The sequence below is a fragment of the Macrosteles quadrilineatus genome, unplaced genomic scaffold, assembly GCF_028750875.1.
Source record: "Macrosteles quadrilineatus isolate MER2022 unplaced genomic scaffold, UCM_ALF_1.0 Scaffold_2__2_contigs__length_208266976, whole genome shotgun sequence".
Classification (NCBI taxonomy): domain Eukaryota; kingdom Metazoa; phylum Arthropoda; class Insecta; order Hemiptera; family Cicadellidae; genus Macrosteles; species Macrosteles quadrilineatus.
Genome location: NW_026542595.1, coordinates 151,082,579 through 151,103,450, shown reverse-complemented (window position 1 = coordinate 151,103,450; position 20,872 = coordinate 151,082,579). Strand labels below are relative to the sequence as shown.

The window sequence follows — 20,872 nt, the reverse complement described above, 5'->3', positions numbered from 1 at the left end:
ATTTCAACGCATTAAACAATACAGTCATCGTTATGAAAACAAACAAAAGTTTTACAATTCAAATAATCTTTGGTGGAGAAGAAGGTATTTGCTTTGAGTACAGAGATGGCTGACTTAAATTTGATTGGCAGTTTCACAGACATAATTTGACTGTTGTTTGAACAGCAGCTCTCAAACAGCAGTGGAACTGTTGTTTGATAAAAGCTACGGAATATAGTTTAGACAGAATTAATCATGTACTAATTTTTTACACATAATTTTAAGTGTATTCATCAGAAGAGAATAGTTCAAAGGAAATTAAATTGCATTGTCTTTTTTTCATACAAATAAACGTTTAATCTATAAGTTCTACCATTTTTTTAAAAATTTCTTTATCTAGGCACGAAGCTGGAGTTGTTTTTCACATTACTTCAGGCTAGACCTAGGGGTTGCGGCATTATCACTTAGATAAAATCCATTGGTGACTTGGCGGGGATCGAACCTGGGACCTCAGGGACTGGAGTCCCGCGCTCTAACCACTACGCCAGCTCGCTCCTGATAAGTTCTACCATAGTTCTACACAATTTTACACTGTATATCTATCCATCTATATATATAATAAGTAGGCCTAGCAGTAGCAGTACCGGTAAACTTGGTTAGGCTTTAAGGTTGCCGTTCAACTGTTAGAAATTATTTATTGATTTGATTTTAAACCATCTGAATTGAGCATTGGTATGTATTTGCAACAGTATTTACATAAATTTATTAAGTAGAAGTTTATACCTAAAAATTGTACCTATTCTTAATATAATATTGTTCACTAAAGTGTAAGTAATACTCAGAAAATCAGTTATTAGTAAAACTGAACAAAATATAGCCTACAATCAATTCAATTATAATCTAATTTCAATCTTAATCAAAAGGAACGAACGATTCTTTGAGCGGAGCGAGCGAAGCTCTTATACGTCGACTCTTATGCATTTCGTAATACGCAAACTCCTCCTAGACGGCTGAATCGATCGTTTTCAAATTTTGCATGGTGATAAAGACCATATCGGTGAGTGCCAACATCTATATGGCGTTAAAAGATACTCTCAGGAATCCGCCCCACTGGGTCTCAAAGTTTCAATGTAATCCTTATGGTAGCAGTATTTGACACATAAACAAAGACATATGATCAGCTGTTGACTTTTAAATGCAGTAGGTAGATAAAAAAAAGTTGATAGAATTATTACACAGATATTAGAACAGAAACGGCATGGATCATAAATATAATCCAATGACGACACTAGCTTGAGGTCCGTGACGTAGGAAGTGGTGAAGGAAGTAATAAAGGTGAGCAGTCTGGAGTGTGGAAACTGTTTATGACGATTAGATTAAGGTTTCTGCATTCCTAAATTTCTATGGGAAGGGAGGAAAACAGGTCCGCGACGTAGGAAGTGGTGAAGGAAGTAGTCAAGGCGAGCTGTCCGGAGTGTGGGAACTGTTTATGACGATTAGATTAAGGTATCTGCAATAATAAAATGCTATTGGAAGGGAAGGAAACAGGTCCACGACGCAGGAAGTGGTAAAGGAAGTAGTAAAGGCGAGCTGTTCGGGGGATGGGATCTGTTTATGACCATTAGATAAAGGTATTTGCAAATCCTATGATGGTATGGGAAGGGAGGGAAACTGGTCCGTGTCGTTGAAAGTGGTGAAGGAAGTAGTAAAGGCAAGCAGTCCGGTCTGTGGGAACTGTTTGTGACGATTAGATTAAGGTATCTGCAATCCTAAAATGCTATGGGAAGGGAGGAAAACAGGTCCGCGACGTAGGAAGTGGTGAAGGAAGTAGTCAAGGCGAACTGTCCGGACTGTAGGAACTGTTTATGACGATTAGATTAAGGTATCTGCAATCCCTAAATGCTATGAAAAGGGAGGGAAACAGGTCCGTGAAGTAGGAAGTGGTGAATGAAGTAGTCAAGGCGAGTTGTTCGGAGTGTGGGAACTGTTTTTGACGATTAGATTAAGGTATCTACAATCCTAAAATGCTATGGGAAGGGAGGAAAACAGGTCCGCGATGTAGGAAGTGGTGAAGGAAGTAGTAAAGGTGAGCTGTTTGGGGTGTGGGATCTGTTTGTGACCATTAGATTAAGGTATTTGCAATCCAATGATGCTATGGGAAGGGAGGGAAACAGGTCTGCGACGTAGGAAGTGGTGAAGGAAGTAGTAAAGGCGAGCTGTTTGGGTGTGGGATCTCTTTGTGACCATTAGATTAAGGTATTTGTAATCCTATGATGCTATGGGAAGGGAGGGAAACAGGTCTGCGACGTAGAAAGTGGTGAAGGAAGTAGTTTAGGGGAGCTGTCTGGAGTGTGGTAACTGTTTATGACGATTAGATTAAGGTATATTTAATCCTAAAATGCTATTGGAAGGGAAGGAAACAGGTCTGCGACGTAGGAAGTGGTGAAGGAAGTAGTAAAGGCGAGCTGTTTGGGTGTGGGATCTCTTTGTGACCATTAGATTAAGGTATTTGTAATCCTATGATGCTATGGGAAGGGAGGGAAACAGGTCTGCGACGTAGAAAGTGGTGAAGGAAGTAGTTAAGGGGAGCTGTCTGGAGTGTGGGAACTGTTTATGACGATTAGATCAAGGTATCTACAATCCTAAGATTCTATGGGAAGGGAGGAAAGCAGGTCCGCGATATAGGAATTGGCGAAGGAAGTAGTCAAGGCGAGCTGTCCGGAGTGTGGGATCTGTTCATGACGATTAGATTAAGGTATCTACAATCCTAAGATGCTATGGGAAGGGAGGAAAACAGGTCCGCGATATAGGAAGTGGGAAGGAAGTAGTCAAGGTGAGCTGTCCGGAGTGTGGGATCTGTTTATGACCAATACATTAAGGTATTTGCAATCCAATGATGCTAAGGGAAGGGAGGGAAACAGTTCCATTTCGTAGGAAGTGGTGAAGGAAGTAGTAAAGACGAGCAGTCCGGAGTGTGGGAAATTTTTATGACGATTAGATTAAAGGATCTGCAATCCTAAAATGCTATGGGAAGAAAGGAAAATAGGTCCGAGACGTAGGAAGTGGTGAAGGAAGTAGTCAATGTGAGCATTGTGTGAGAACTGTCTGTGGCAGTTAGATTAATGTATCTTCAATCCTAAAATGCTATGAGAAGGGAAGGAAACTGGTCTATGACGTAGGAAATGGTGAATGGGAAGTAGTAAGGCTAACAGTGGAGAGTGGGGAACTGTCTTTGGCAATTACATTAATGTATTTGCAATCCTAAAATGCTATGGGAAGAGAGGAAAACAGGTCCACGACGTAGGGGGTGGTGAAAGAAGTAGTAAAGGTGAGCAGTGTTGAGTGTTGGAATGGATTAATGTATCTGCAATGCTAAAATGCTATGGGAGACTGTAGACTGTAGGTTAAAATGATTACGAAGCACGAATCGATACATATTTTCGATACATGCAATCATTTAAAATCGAAATATACAACAAATTTACAACAGCTGATTTTTACTCCATAGAGGCAAAAAACGATTTTTACTCCCAAAAGAGTAAAAATGCTACTTTAGACCCAAAACACATGCATTAAAAACGACTATTTTTACTGCAGTACGACAAAAATAATATAATATGAACCCTTGATGGCTCCGCTCAATTTTGTGGATGCTTCTGCGAACGCCACCTAGTTTAACTTAGTTATCGTTAATCGCCACATGCCAGTTACGGGGTACCTATAGTCAAATTGGAATGCAAAATTCGGTGCAAGAACTAAATCACAAACTGTTAAACGAAACCTAGTACAATAACCAACAGAAATTACAGCGGGGCTTATCACATGTAAGAGCAAAGGTACGATCGTGAGACAAATGAACATTCGTCATTAATAATCAAATCATAAAGCAAAGGTAAGAGTAAGAATAAAACCTAAAACCTCATAGAGAAAAACAATACTGCCTTACTGACTTCCATCTATTGGCGCTTTATGGAACTAGGCTAGGCCTACGTGTACTGCCTTTCTAACATCAAACCCATCACAGTACAGTTCCATTTAAAAACGGGACTGATTACCAGTGCCGCCAGTCCCGTGCAACAAAGGCTTAGCCTCCAGTGCTTTCTTCCACACATATGCTTGATAATGTGCAAGTTGGATGTGTAGTTTCAATGAAGCATTCGTAGGGGGAAACATTTCTGGTGTTTTCTTTCCCAACTGTAATTCTCGAAGTTCATTGATTGTTTTCAGAGTTTCTGTAGTATTATGGAGAGAACGTGAGTAAATTTGAATAAAAAAATCTTCAGCCGATCTGATTCCACTATCTGATAATGTTCCAACTCCAATTTCTGCAAGCAATTCAGGATTTTATGTTATTACTAAAAGGTTTATTTTGAACCATGGGCACTTTTGGCACTGTACAAGATGGGGAGTCATTTATTCATTGTATGTACTGCCTGTATGTCTCAGAGCACACCTGCTTTGCCTCTGACTGGTGTTTATCTTCTGAGCCAAGGCGTCTTAAACTAAGCTGTAGCTAGTGATTAGAATGGACACAGCTTAAATACAGACAGAATGTGTTCAACCAAGACAGAATAAAAAGATAACCGTCAACTATAGCATTTATGTCACGTCAAATATGTAGCACTGCAATTCAAAAGAAAGTAACAAGTTTTGACAGCATTGTACTCTGTAAGAGTATTATATTGTCTGTGGTAGCACATTCAACTACTACAGTTTATTTGAATACAACATTGACCACTACAGCTGGGATGTCTATTTTATTTCCAAAGTGCTCAGTGATGTATGAGGACCAGACAAGCTTGTGGTTTCAAGCTATTCTCAAGCAAAAAAGGAAAGGATTTTATGGAAGAAGGCTGGCTATTATATGGGTTCCCTGAGTCTTACAATGCTCGTGTTGTTCGTATTGAGCCGATGGCAACACAGTTTTAAACTCCCTGGCAAAAAGTAAGAAATCAACCTATCTATTTCTGTGAGTACTATAATTTAATCAGTTGTCAAATAGTAAAATTAGTTTTAGAATACTGTAAGTGCATCTCAGAGGCGTGTTCATGGTTTGTGCTGTGTTTGAGAAAATATTTGATAGCCTATTAGTCCAGTGCAAATAGCATTTGAGTAAGGAAATTAAAAAAAAAAATTTAAACCTGTTGGAAATCATTTATTAAGGTCTCCTGAACCCAAAGAAGAAAGTCCCAGAAAATCCCATGGGGACTTTTCCGCCATTTTGAAAAATAAGTCGGCCATGTTGGATTTATGCAAGCGTTTACGGAAATGGTTGTTACTAGTAAACTAATTGACTTAGAAACCTCCTGTTTGCAAAAAAAAAATGTCTTGTAAACTCCAGGCTAGATATTAAATATTAAAATACCCCCGCCGCAGCAAACCTGCAGACTAAGCGAATTTCCATTTGCCTGAATTTATTTTAAATTAAATCTATTTAAATAACATTAGGTTTAACGATGACCTAAGTTTGCTGTTACAGCCTAAAAAAATGTGTTTTTAGTAAAATATTAGTAGATTAATATAAAATAGATAAATTTTCCATGTTTAATCAATACTAGTTGAACCTGTGCGAATTCGCACGAATAATACATTAGGATATTATAGCAACGTCGTTAGATGTTGCGTCGTTGTATCGATGTTGGTCATTCTTTTTGCTGTTCAGTAGGGGTATTTTGCAGGATGGAGCTCATCATGCTAAAAAATTGCGCGTATGGATTAATATCAAGTTGAGTCAGTGCTGCAAGAGCCATTAGCTTTGTTTAGCATTCTTTCTTGAACAGTGGTTACGACGTCCGTAGGTATCCTAAATTTGGGCGTATGTGGGATGCTCCCCTTTTGACGGTTGAAAGGTGACAATTGGATGATAAATTGTGTCGTGCACCTTATACATGAAAGGCCCTCCACCGTTAGTTCTTCAATTTTAGGTCGAGTGCTGACCATTGCGAGCACAGAGTTGTACCTGGTTGTACGATCTAATGTTTTCTTTGTAGTTTCTGCTCAAATGATTTGCTCCATTAAGTAGGCTCTTAATATAATAGATTTCTTGGTATGGTGGTAGATTCACTTTTCCTTTATGGCAGCAGGATGAAAATCCTTTGCCTCGTCCTCTTTGTTCTTCTTTAAAATGTAGCGCACCACATTTCTGACATTTTAATGCCATCTCGCCAAGTGAATGCTGCTGAATTCTTGTTCTTGTCAGTGTAATTTTGAAAATACACGTTGCCACTAACTGTTCCAGCTTCACGTCTTGGCTCCTTACGTTTTGCATTGCTTGCCGTATGCTGACTCGCCGTGTCCGACTGGCAATATTTCTTTGTCGTCGGGTCTTTGGCATGTTTAAACGAAAATATAATGTAAAACTTTTCTCCTGTCGTGTCCTATAGGTAACATTTCTTTGCCGAGTTTGAACTGTTTACATTTCAAAACCAAACAAAACAGCTGGGATTTAATTTTTTTTACTTTCTCCCCCTATACCATAGTATATGGAGAAAGTATTGTTTTCGTCAAAATTTTCGAGTTTGAGTTTTGAGTGGATATATTCGTTTTGGGTCCCCCTGGACCCAAAAAAGTGGTTTTCGAAGTGATGTCTGTGTGGGTGTGTGTGTGTGTGTGTGTGTGTGTGTGTCTGTGTGTCTGGATGTGTACAGAGCTAGAGACTACACCTGTGGTCCGATTTCGATGAAATTTGGTATGTAGGTTCTAATTCATGGTATCTCCAGGCGTTTTTTTCATTTTTTTGAAATTTTGATTTTTAATGGGGATTTTCCCATAAAAACCCATAAAAAACCGGAAAAATCGGAATTTCTCAAAAATGGCCCGAACGATTTTGATTAAAATTTAGTATGTTGTAGCCCTTTAAGTTCTGAACAAAATGGTACAAATCCCATTTCTGTAAAAATTACGGTTCAAAAGTTATGGTAATTTATGTTATTTTCCCATAAAACCCCCATAAAATAACGAAAAATAGGATTTTAGACAAAAATCCAGTTTTGATTTAACATAGTAGGTTATGGTCCTTACAATTTTGATAGCTTTTTTTTCATTTTTTAGAAATTTTGATTTTAGATGGGGATTTCCCCATAAAACCCCATAAAATAACGGAAAAATTGGATTTTCCCAAAAATGGCCCAAACGATTTCGATAAAAATTTAGTATGTTATAGTCCTTTATATTCTGAACAAAATGGTACAAATCCCTTTTCTGTAAAAATTACGGTTCAAAAGTTATTGTGAATTATGTTATTTCCCCATAAAAACCCCATAAAATAACGGAAAAATCGGATTTCCCAAAATTGGCTCGAACAATTTTGATAAAAATTTAGTATGTTATAGTCCTTTAAATTCTGAACAAAATTGAACAAATCCCATTTCCGTATATTTACTCTCACCGCTTACACATGATAAAGGTTGTTGACAAACTTATGGGAGAAAGTATGTGTCAGAATGCTGATACCGTTTATTTAAACTAATGTATTGACATCTGTTTCAGAATATAATAACATTCAAATCAATCACAATGTTATCCTTATGGAAGAAACTTTAAGGGCAGCCCACACCCTTAAAAATATATATTTCGAAAATCTAAAGCCAGTTTGCACATCTACACACCTAGACGAACATTTTGGTGTATACTATGTAGGGTTAAATCTTAAAATAAAAAAGCCTTATTGTTCACAAAGTTTTATGTCGCGTATTAAATTTCCATAAACAAGCAAACTACAACATTTTACAATATTCTCCATAAGAATAACATAGGAAATTTTAAATTTGCAGTTTTTTTAATTTTCTCCATAACCATTAACCGTACAAAAACACTTGAATATACTAAATTATTTGTTTTTTAATCTCTTTAAAAAGGTCTAGAGAGAAATTGGGAAATTTTGAGTTTTGAGGGTTTGAAAAATGAGAAAAATGAGGTTGATTTGGTAATACCAACATTTCAAAAAGAGTAGGCCTACCCTGCTAACCCCACAAACAAATCAAGATTTATTGCACTATTAACTGTACACCTCACAAACGTGGGATGCCAGGTTTCACAAGCTACATCTAACGCAGACACTCTCATTGTTTCAACAGTTTTGCATATTTCCCCAACAAAGACTTTGGTACTAGTGGGACAAGAAAGAGACCTTCTTGTTTTGTTGATTACTCTCACTCGATGCAACGTATTCATGCTCATTCCTGCCAAAGGAAACAAGCCTTACCGCATTTTTAATATTAGGAAACTGCAAGAAGGTTTAGGTGAGTTACAATATTTTCTTTTCCTGCTACACGCATTCACGCAGGTTGCGATACAACCTATGCCATATTCAGCAAAGGAAAAAACCGCGTAGAAGAAGCTCCAAAACGAAGCAGGACTTCGGGAATCCGTCAGTATAGCCAAAATATATGGTGTTAGTAGAGAAGTAACTGCGACCTTAACATTGCAAGGCACCGCATTTACATAAGAACGATAGCAAAGCAGAGACTTAGTGCAAATTTCAACCTCGCCTCTATTCCCCCAACCAAAGCAGCAGCCCTCCAATACACCCTGAGGGCTTATCATCAAATTCAGCAGTGGAAAGGTGTTAATCTCCCAGCTACGGACTGGGGCTGGAAGCTAAGTGCTAGTCAGGGTCTAATACCTGTAACAACTCTTCAACAACCTGCTCATCAAAATCTACTTAATCTTATATTCTGCAACAGCAAAGGCAATTGGGAGAAGTATTGTTTGTGCCGAAGAAGCTCGTTATCTTATTCTCAAATGTGCGGACACTGTGCAGGATTTGGGTGCGGTAATACACTACCAGTTACTGAAGATAAACTTGCGAACCAGCATGATTGGACTATGGGAACAGGGTTTAACAAGGGGGTTTTATGGGATATAAATTTGTTTTTAAAATTTTTGACCGTCAAAACACAAAATTTCCTAATTTCTCTCTAGGACATTTAAATAGCCTACAACAACAAACAAAATTCAAACAAAACATTCAAACACATTCAACAACATTCATTCAAACAACATTCAAACACATCAAACAAACAATTCAGTATCCCAAAATGTTTTTGTACGGTTAATGGCAATGGAGAAAATTCAAAAAAACTGCAAATTTAAAATTGCCTATGTTATTCCTATGGAGAATATTGTAAAATGTTGTAGTTTGCTTGTTTATGGAAATATATTGAATAAACATGGAAAATTTAACTATTTTATGTTAATCTACAAATATTTTACTAAAAACACTTGATTAGGCTACCTGTTACTCGTTAAAACTTAGGTACTCGTTAAACCTAATGTTATTTAAATAGATTTAATTTAAAATAAATTCAGGCAAATGGAAATTTGCTTAGTCTGCAGGTTTGCTGCGGCAGGGGTTTTTCAATATTTAATATCTAGCCTGGAGTTTACAAGACATTTTTATGCAAACAGGAGGTTTTTAAGTCAATTAGTTTACTAGTAACACCCATATCCGTAAACGCTGGCATAAATCCAACATGGCCGACTTATTTTTCAAAATGGCGGAAAAGTCCCCATGGGATTTTCTGGGACTTTCTTCTGTGGGTTCAGGAGACCTTAATAAATGATTTCCAACAGGTTGCAACTTTTTTTTTTGAATTTCCAAAATTTTGCCATTTTGGAGCTAATGCACTGGACTATATGTAACAAGGAAATATGATCTCGCAAATTGAAATTTGCTTAGTCTGCAGATTTACTGTGGCGGAGACATTTTTAGTTTATGATAGCTTCTTAAAATCCAGTTTAGAGCAATAGTAAATTAAGCTGCCGCAGAGATTTGCAGTTTGAGTTCAACTAATCACTTGCATTGTGTTATTGTATGATTATAAATCTGAATCTTTATGGTATAAGAAGAAAATAGGCTAGATTAATCAGAGCAGAGTTAACTAGTGAAGAAGCTGAAATATATACTATAAACTTGTGTAATTTATCTTTACCACACAGGATGTCATAGAATGTTATTCCTGATACTTAAAATTATTATTAGCTACCCAGTAGTTAATATCACATGCCATCCTGAAATTACATTATCAGCTGTCTCCAGAAAATGGGCTTAGTAGATGAAAGATCTGCCTTAGAAAATAAATGGAACTTAATGGTGTTATAGCACAGAAAACGTACTACTATAACCCAGAATGCCAACCGCATGGTAAAAAGCATTAAGTGTTTTGAGAGAGCTTTGCCTGTCAATCCGTAGGCAGCGCCACCAGCGTTGCTATGCTATTGAATGGCAACGCTGGTGGCGCTGCCTACGGATTGACAGGCAAAGCTCTCTCAAACCGCTTAATGCTTTTTACCATGCGGTTGGCATTCTGGGTTATAGTAGTACGTTTTCTGTGGTTATAGTTTGCAACTGTATTATGAGTAGGCTATTGACGTAGTAATTAAATATGTTTCTTTAAAGTGAGGAGGTTTTCAACTAAGGTTCTGTCGACACTAAACATTTTGCATTTTCAGAATATTAGCATTGACAGTCTGGTTAGTATAACTTTTTCCTGTGAATTTCCAAAATTTAACTAAGTGCAATTGTTGGTGAGCGTTTCCAATTTCTTAGCATCCCTTGCTACACTTTATCTTCAGTTTATAAATGTTGGGAGTAACAGGGTGAGAGAACATAGAATTACCACTTACAAGTAACTTAAGTTTTAACACCAAACCAGTAAAAAATCTAAATATTCATTGTAACTAATCAGTAGGCCTACTCTTCCTTGTGGGAAAACTGAAAATGTACTTTGTTTAAAGTTGTAGTCATGCACCGCTGTTGATTATGTGATAATAATCTCACCTGTAGCTATTACCTGTTGTAGTGAAAGTAACCTTGCTTCAACGTAAGGACACTAGTGACATAACAGTACGTCAATAAACCCACAACTTTGCTAGTTCCTTATCAGCAAAATCATTCCAGGGTGCAAAACAAATGTCCTTACAATCCGGTTTCTTGCTGTTTGGTAAAAATTACCTTTAAGTGATTGTTCATCCACATATATAAATTTAATATGACTTCTTCTATATCGTTCGATCATTTTATTTGATAAGATGATACAAAATTATATTCTAAATATTCTATAAGATGTGAAATTTTGTTGCATAAAAAAAAAAAAACACTCAAGTATTGTGTTTTTTTTTAACTGGGGTGGATTTTTTTTCTCCTCTATTGTAAGCCAGTTTAGCAATTAAAATGTACTGAAAAAACATCAAATCCAGTTTTCAAAAGAAAAGTGTCCTAGGATGATGCCTATAGTAAAATTGTTTTAACAGGATCAAAACTAGGTAATAGTTTTATGTATTTAATAGCATAAAATCATAATTGCATGAGAAACGCATGCCCTGGGGTGTATGTTGTAGTTAAATGTACATTTATGTAGATGCTTTACAGCCTGTTTTACCGCCAAAGAAATCAAATAAATATTCCTGAAAATATAAAGTGGCAGAGCAGATATTGAATTAGTCATGTGAACGTGAAATAGGAGTAATGAGCCAAAGTATGGCATTGCATGAGCATTACTATGGGGTTAGTAAATCACCTCTACAACCCAGATTAAGCAGCAGACTTGGATTTGTAGAGTTGGCTTATAAGTTTTCCAAAATTGACAGAACCACTTGATCAGAGATGTTTTAGGTTCCTTATGTGCTTGTACAATATGGGATACACATGAACAGTATGGAGTGGGAGGATCTTGTGAAGCTCTGTTCCTGAATTAAGACCAGCTGTTTATTTAGCTAGCTACGACCCTTTATAAAAAGCCCAATGATCAAGGATTAATGAACTCACTTGTGAACCATATAAATGGTTCTGACCATGACCAGCTGTTTCTTTAGTCAGAACAGAACAATTTATTAAAAGGTCAATGATGGGCAGCTATAGGTCCAAAAAGCTGGCGACTTTTCTTGGGATGGAACCTTTGAAATTCTGATTCTCAATCAACTGTCACTCAGATACATCAGCTATATGTAATATATTTGGACTATAGAATATATTTATTCATCACAGAAAAACAATGGAGCAGAATTAAATGCAATAAAGAAAAAATAAGACAAGGCCAGTAAAAAACATCCTTAAACAACAGAAACAAAAAGAGCTCTATCAACAAAGAAAGTTTGCTGAACATTTTGGCTCCTCTGAGATGTTGGGCGGTGGGTGTCGCAAGGTGATCCACTGAGGACCTTGGTCTTGGTGTCGGTCTGGTGACGTCACACCTCGGGTGTGGTCGTCTACATCTCCTGGACCTCAACTGTATATATGTGACCTAGAGCGACCGGCCCAACAGTTAGCTTCAAACAGTCCTTGGAAGTGTTTGAAGAGTTCCTCTACCATTATGAAGGTTCTGGTGAGTGTATTCAAACATTACATGTATTAATATAGCAAATTTAGCAATATTTTTTTTATTGATGGGACACCTGGGAGACCCGTTTGGTAGGCCTATCAGATGGTTATTTATTTATTACCAAAAACAGTAATTGCATACAATACCAACTACCAGAAACATCAATAATCAAAATTAATAAGAAAATCTTATAACATGTTCTTCTGAAGAGGAATTCAATTTTACTTTTTCCTTTTTGTAGATATAATGAAATACATTATTCCACCACACACTGTATTTTTTACACATTTAAACTCTACGTGGATTGAGAAATTTAATGTGTTATAGTTTAATTTTGATGGCTGAATTAAAAAACAAAATTTAACCCTTTGTAAAGGTTTTTAGCTTTAAAGTACAATGTAAAAGTATAAACTATGAAAGGGGATAACTTATTCTCCAGTCTGTGATATTGCCGACTAAGAAAATTAATATTGTTTTGAACATTTTTTTGTTTTGTAAAGTTTTGATTGAAAGATACGAATAAGTACCATACCAACATGTTTCTGGATCTTTTTCAATGTTAAGTAATTAATGAGGTACTTGAGCAGTTAAATCAGTATTATAATTACAAAGATAAGATTACACACCTCCTAATCCCAGAGTTTCATTGAAAAAAAGACTGCTGTTGGTTAGTAGTTCTCTAGTTTTTACTTTGAGATTTAGTAAAGTTGTTAATGGTTCAAACCCCAACAAAAACTATTTACAAGTATAAACACAACTTTTTACTGCATCTCCACAGAATTTTAAAATTCTAAAATGGCCTACATTACAAATGAAGGTGCAAATAAACACAAAATATAAAACAAATAATTAAATGTAAAAGCCATAGTAAACTGCAATTTAAAAATTATAAAATTCATAATAAAAGAGACAGCATGCTAGGGGAATATAGCTGTGAAACAAACCACTTTTTGTATGTCATTATTTCGACTCATTTTTTGTGTAATGCTTTTTTAATATTTGTTGGTAAGGAAAATATTGTGGTTCGGATTCCAGATGCTGTATCATGAAAACTATATATTTGACTTTTCATGGGTAATTTCCACAAAAATCATTAAATAAACAAACACACCATCACTGAAAGTGCTTCAATCAACTAATCACTACATGCTCCCCCAGATTGCCCTGGTCGCCCTGTGCGCTATCGCCTCTGCTGCCCCGGTAGCCCCAGTGCTGCTGCCCAAGGTCCAGGTCGCCCCTGCCCAGGTTACGGTGGTCAAGCAGCCCTACGTCTTCTCTGAGCCTGAGCCTGTGTACCGCACTGTTCCTGTACCAGTGAAGGCTGTCAGCTACACCGCACCAGCTGTCGTGCCCGGGCCAGTCATCGCCCCTGCCCCAGTAGCTTACGCTGCCCCTGCTGTAGCTTACGCTGCCCCCGCTGTAGCTTACGCTGCCCCAGCAGTTGGTTACGCCAGCCCTTATGGCGTGGCTCCTGCTCACTACATCCACTGACTTCATTAGTTCCTTCATGACCCATTAAACTTATTTTAAAACTTATTTTCTATTCTTTGCATGTCCTTGGTGTTCAGAACTCTGGTTTAACCTGATTAATGAGAATTTCCTCCCTGCTTAACACACAGGTTTTTTGTTCTATAGTAGAGCTCAAACTAACCTGATCAATTGGGATCGGACCGCACCCAAATAATAACAAATTTTCATAAATGGATTTCCCAAGTTACATTAGCAACACAGTCGCATAAGATAGATGATAATTGCAACACATAATGACACAATCACTATAATATATGTGACACATCTTATAGTACAGTAGTTTATACAATGATTGTGTAAAAAAGTGTTAACGACAGGAGTAGAGATTTAAGGTACGAGTCTTGGCGAGTGCTTAAAAACTTCTAAGATTGCCGTTAAGACTATTAACGCGAGTTGCGTATAATACTTACCTACAACAGTACTAAAAATTACTACTCATAACTTCTAAGAGAGGTTATGTTTTATGCAACGAAACATTGTACCAAACACTCGGTGGGGCACATGGGAGGGATTATGGCTGACATATCTTGTAGTGTCAGCGTTCGCCGCTAGAACCGCCAAGTTGAAAAAATTAAAATTAATTTTATAATTTTTAGCTATAAAATTAACCTTTTTCATTATAAAATAAATGATCTAAATATATAAAAGGCAAAGCCCTCACTGACTGACTGACTCACTCACTCACTCACTCATCACTAATTCTCCCACTTCCCATTTACCTAGGAGGCTGAAATTCGGTACACCGATTCTTTGGGCATTAAATAGGAAAACTAAGTAGTTTTTATTCTGATCGGGCTTTCGGGCTCCGCCCCAGTGGCTCTGGAGTTTCCCATGTTAACCTTATGAGTCCTCATATTTAAATGGAATGAATGAATCTTAACAGCTGTTTCAATTAAACAAGTTGGCTCTGTTCTATGATGTTCAATAGCATTAAAGTTACAAGGATTACCAACAGGGTGCAGCACTATTATTTCTTTTACATTTATGACAACAGCTAATTTGCAACCAAAAGGTGAGTGAGCGTAGCGAACGAACTTCAACCTGGAAGCGAGTTAGCGTAGCGAACGAGCTAACCTGAAGGCAAGTGAGCGGAGCGAACGAGCTCCAACCTAAAGGTGAGTGAGCGTAGCGAACGAACTTCAACCAGGACGTGATTGAGCCATGCGAATGAGCTCACTTGTGAAGTTAAACGGGGCAAAGCCCGCGGGTACAGCTAGTTAATCATAAAATTAATGTTAAAATTTTTAATTATAAAATTACTGTCATAACCTAACCTAACCAACCAAACTTGCTGATAATATAAAAAAGATATAAGATGAAAATCGAATAAAGGTTTACTATTAAACAAAATTTCTGTTCATAAATAAAATTATAAATGCATTAAATTCTAGGTTAAGAAGTAGTCGCATTCAAAGCAAAATCTTTGGCAAAAAGATAGTGCCCCCGGCTGGTTTCGAACTGGAGACCTCCTGAACACCAGTCTGAAACGCTACCTACTATGCCACGACCGCCGCTGTAAAACATATCGTCTCGTTACGGTAATCGTGTTGCCTCAAGAGAAGACATTAGCCACTATAGATATGACGTCACCACACCTTTAGCCATCGTCCCTCCCGTATGCCCATTCGACCAAACACTAATTGCACCCCTCAAAAATTAAATTGGCCTGAACAGCTGATTAGATGAAGTTTGAATCATTACAATTTTACTTCTTTTCTTTCAATCTTTGAACCTCATAGGTCCCTGTTGTTAACAACCCATGTTGTTAATGTTAAGTAAAAAAATGCTATTACGGAAGTGAACAATGCTTTTAAATGAATCTTTTGAATTTTAAGAACTGAACTGAATCGGCTAGTTTACAAAACGGTCGTAGGTATTCAACGATTTAGTGTAAACTGCAACCACTTTTTTTTCTTCTTGAGGTGTTTTAGATGATTGGAGATTCGAAAGAGTAAAGTTAAACGCTTGTTGTTTGAAAAAAAAACTTTATATTTTCTACAGCATCTGATAGTACTGGGAACATTTTTAGTTTCTTAATTGACTGTTGGTTACTGGAGTAGATATGCCATCTATATTGACCAGCCGTAGCCAATTTTTTTTTACTATTGAATGAGCCACTTAAAAGTGGTACTACAGTATAACATTCTATTTTATCTTTTATTCACTGAGATAGTTAAGTTAAATTAAAGTTGTTACAGTTTACAAATTTTCATTTCAGTTTGGTTAAGTTAACACGACTATGTATTCATCAGAAATCAGTAATTGATCTCACCGCTCACTGTTTGCCGTTCAATTCAACTTAATAAAAAAACTTATGGCTATAACTTATGGGAATCTGATATCTAGTTCCGTTCATTAACAGACAGATTGCATGAATAACCAACTGTAGAAGATGTTAGATATTTTGGAAAAACTGGATATAGCTTACTTGAGAAGTCGTCTATATCATTCTTATACTGGTATCAAAAACGAAGGGTGAATAAATAAGCAAGGCTATAACAGTACATAAGTATATTACTGTATTCGTACCACATTTTAAAATCTCTTAAAGCTGTCCTCTGATTTAACATTCTCACTGTATTTACAAGGCTGGTTCTGTGCCTTCCACTCCAATATAACACAACTGTGTTGCTATATGGAATAACAGTGTCTTCGGACTAGTCTGGTTGTGTCTAGAAGATTAGGACGATAGTGTTTTGAGATTTCGAGAGAATAATAATCTTGTTGTCGAAAGAATGAGAATTATTTATCTCTCCTGAGCAATTCCAGCTTACGTTAAATACGGTGATAGCGAAATCCTTTGGATGAATCTTGCGATAGTACCATATTGGTTATGTCAAACATTGATTAGTTAGTAAGTTCCTGTAGTATTTTTTTTTTTTAATCATCTAAAATACACCTCTGAGGCAGAGTGTTTATTTTTAACTCTTAAAGAATTTGTTAAATTTGGCATAAAAAATTACATCTCAATTGTATCAGTTATATTTTAGCGATTCTTTGAAATAATAATCCCAATTTATAGCATTCTAATGTAATAATCAAACTCTGCTGTATCACAGTGATTGTTATAGATAAAAAGTTTGTCAGTTAGGATTAATTAGATGCTAGAACTGTTTAGTAATCATTCTCATCACAAACATTACCACACAACCAAACTGGTCCGAGCATAAATTAACACTTTCCCAAACATTTCCATTTTTTTGACACAAAGTCCATCAAATTTTCGTCACCTTAATCTAAAAGTAAAATTATAATTAGTTTTATCTGTGAATATGGGTGTGTAATCAATTAAAGTAAAAGAAAGAAAAGCACCATTATGTTACAGCTAAAAACAATAAACACATTCGTAAAAAGTAAAGGATGTGCAAAGGGGTGATTGCGGAAATCACTTGGAGTGCTAATCTTGACCCAGGTTATGCGAGATTACCGATTACCCGATTGATCGATCACTCGAAAAACAGGTACACTAACACTGGTAACAACTGAAACTCTTAATCATATCGATATTGAAATGTTTATGAAACAAATGGAAAGTGCAAATGTTAAGAGACAGTGAATATATATTTACAATAAGCGGTAAGGTAACATTTATAAAAAGAAAATACCAATACCGATGCGTAGTTACTATAAAGGAATGATCATGACATTGTTCACAATATTTGGTTTATTGTTGTAACAAATCTGGTAACATAAACTATGCAGAACTCAACAGCAACTGAATATGTACGTTAAATTACGTCAAACTATAATAAACGGTGCCACGGAAAAACAAAATTTCACATCCATGGATCATATTTACATTTGGGACATTGAGTCATGATGAGGGAGTTGATTATTAAATCTACTAAAAACAATAAAGTCAAGTCTATAAACTCGATTCTATCTTAGCTTACCGTCTCTACAATGGTAACGTAATTAATTTACAGATTATTTCTCCTATGTTTCGACATCCTTTAAATTCTTTTAATTACACAATAATCAAATACATAAATAGTTAATTTCAAACAACAAAACTTGAGCTGGGTTTACCTTGATATTGTACAGTCAAGGTGACACAATCATAGTTTCACAATTTTGGCACAATATTGAAAAGAAATTACACATTGTTTGGTATAAAACCAAAGTAATTTATATCTTAAATGTAAACAATGAGGATAACGTTCTACTTCTATGATACTTCACTCTCAAACCCAGCTATAAAAATCACCGGTTGCCAAATTAAATATAAAGCAATTAAGAAAAAGTATATAATTGTATGTTACTTTAGGAACCAAATACGTACTGACGTTAACATGAATTGAGAAAAAGATACATGTCACTGTTTGGTCCTAAAAGTCTGTTGAAATCACATTGTTTCAGTTGTTAGCCTACGTGGTTGGAACATAAAACTACCAATAACAAAAACAGCCATGTCCCTGGCAGAAAAATTACATAATGATTGAACATATTATTTACTGGTAAGTGGATTTCTTGAAGTGAGTAAAAGAAGGCAAATGGATTTACTAAATTACTTAATTGAATATGTTTTGGAAAACGATCATCACAGTTTGAGAGTGAACCATCAACCTAAACTATTTGATCAATGAAGGCATGCAGTACAATAACCTTAAGTCCTTTGGTTTACAATAAATACACAAATCTATTGAAAGTTACAAATGCTTCATAAAAACAAGTCTATTTAAGTGTAAGATGAGCTTTACTTAAACAAGTATGGTGTCTTTGGTATAACAACAATTCGGTTGGAACTACCTCAGAACTGTAAATGTGTTAATGTTGTATTGAAATATCTTTGTGCACAGTTGAATTGATGTTTGGAATGAATCAAAGAAAGTAAGTTAAATTAATTACAGCAAAATGGATAAAACTGTTTCCTTTAAGTTTGCAGCAAAACCACCTTTTATATTTTCTTTGTTCATGGGATTTATTTTAGCTGCCAACATGTTGAAATATGTTATGTCAATAAATAATTACTGTATCTTATTGCTGGAAAAATCCTTCTGGAAATTTAGGTTTTTTTTGCAATCCAACAGACCTTAAACATTTCTATCTCAATGATAGAGAAGGTGAAGTATATAGTTTCCAATTTTTTTTTAAACCAAGATGTAGACTTGAACTTCTGAAAGTATTGCTTGAACTAGGGAAACTCTAAAATACTGGTCAGTAAGTTCTACTCAAGGATTTGTTCAGATTTAATAATAACCATAAATACTGACAAATAGCGTATCGGCTTATTTATTTACATAATTGTTTTTGACAAGACCGAGTGCGGGATTCTAGTCGGAGTTTGTGCAAAAATTACAAAGACTACAAGAGGAGCACAGTTTGAGCTAGGTCCAACCCTTCCTACTTACACAGCCTGCGAAAATTTGTACCATGTCCACGATCTGAAAAATCCAATCAACAGTGTGAATAAACTTGAGGATGTCACAAAAAGCTACATGTAAAAACAAAATGATTTGTTGCTGAATCACTGTACTCAACTGTATAGTTTAATAAACACAATTAAAAGATTCATAGATACCTGGCTATGATAAATTTAGCTTCAACATTGTACAAAACAAAAATGTTTTCTATAGACGAGAATATGACAAACCAGATGGGTTTGATTATCAAGAAAGTATTGAAAATGTGAAACAAAATCTAGATTTTAAAATTTAATACTTAATTCAGAATTACTACTTTCATAGCCAAACTAATGGTTAAAATTTAAATATGTAAATTAAACAGTCTTTAGTTACCTGCTTTCAACTTACAATTTAATTGTTAATAATAATTATTATTATTAATAATAATTATAATTTGATTGAGTACAATCTTTTAGCAACACCCACCACACACTGACTTACTGATTATTTTTCTTAATTATTTCATTTTGCCTTTTTGAGCTAATAATGTATGGAGACCTATGATACTTAGATCAGATAGTTCATATTGTATAACCAAAGAAACATAAAGAAACATAACCAAAATCGTCACTGGAGGACTATGGTCAGAATGTTATTTTACAGTAAATAGTGATTAGCGATTAGTGGGATTTTGTAATTTACTTAAACATCAAGTAACTACTGTAATTAAAATTGATATTGGTGATATACCTTTGAGTGGATTTAAAAACTTTCTTACATCCAGATGAGAGGGTATATCACTGCAATTCCATAAACATAACATTTCTGCATCCACAAATCCTATTTTTATTTGCTTATATTGTCATTCACTTCCTTTTTTAAAGGCTTTAAACTAATAAGATATGGTATCTTTGTATGGTCGCCATTTCAAAGAAAAGTAAGTAAAGTATCATCTAACCTTTATCATCTCCCAGGAAAAAAGAAAGAAAACACTGGAAAATTCAAATAAAATAATGTTATAAAATATTTTTGTTTTATTATAATTTATTTGCATTACTTTTGGTTTGATATGATCAATTAAAAACACAAATTTTAATTTGTATATATTCCAAATTCCAACCTCTGTATTACTCTTTTACTCTGTATACCCATCAGGATGACCATAAACCAAGAGGATTGTTAGGCTATAGCCTTAAGCAATACAAGCAAGGCTATCATTAACAGTTTTCTTACCAAGAAGAAAATAAAACAACATAAATGATGACAGCAAATGAGTTACCTGTTATCATTTACTGCTTGTCAGGCTTACGACCAAGGGTGCGAGAGTGAGAGTCAGTAGAAGAGGTGGAGGGTGTTTTGTTCTTGCGAGGAAGCGTAAGGGCCTCCCCTATGTCTCTTGGTTTCCAAACTGGTGACCCTAAAACAATAATTTCAATTATAATTTATTTGAGAATTTGTCTATAGTTAAGTGTAGTTCAAAGTTTATTTATTTATAGCAATCTTTTTGATCATTTTTACCATCCTTTATACTTTGTGAATTTAAGGACCATCTTCTGTTGGCTTAGTTGGGGTTAGATTTTTCAAAGTCAGCAGTAACGGAAACCAACAGACATTTCTATACTAGAAGCGAACAACAGCAAATCAACGCTAACTACAGACGGCACAACATAAAGGATGGCAATGAAATGAAAAAAAAAA

The 20,872-nt window shown here is 35.6% G+C and overlaps 2 protein-coding genes across 7 annotated transcripts in view; one reads left to right on the top strand and one right to left on the bottom strand.

Moving 5' to 3' along the window:
• Positions 1-12,153: 12,153 nt before the first annotated feature.
• On the top strand, positions 12,154-13,835 carry LOC128987358 (cuticle protein 16.5-like). The gene is made up of 2 exons (XM_054408163.1): positions 12,154-12,302; positions 13,458-13,835. The coding sequence occupies exons 1-2, from the start codon at positions 12,291-12,293 to the stop codon at positions 13,788-13,790; spliced, it is 345 nt and encodes a 114-aa protein (XP_054264138.1). The 5' UTR covers positions 12,154-12,290; the 3' UTR covers positions 13,791-13,835.
• Positions 13,836-16,331: 2,496 nt separating this feature from the next.
• LOC128985820 (protein still life, isoforms C/SIF type 2) overlaps positions 16,332-20,872 on the bottom strand; it is a 587,264-nt gene continuing 582,723 nt past the window's right edge. For all 6 annotated transcript variants that reach the window (XM_054405731.1, XM_054405729.1, XM_054405730.1 and 3 more), the window contains 2 exons: positions 20,454-20,591; positions 16,332-19,213 (listed from right to left, as the gene is read on the bottom strand). In XM_054405731.1, coding sequence (XP_054261706.1) covers positions 20,464-20,591 — 128 coding nt within the window. In that variant the 3' untranslated portion in view covers positions 16,332-19,213; positions 20,454-20,463. The remainder of the gene's footprint in view (positions 19,214-20,453; positions 20,592-20,872) is intronic.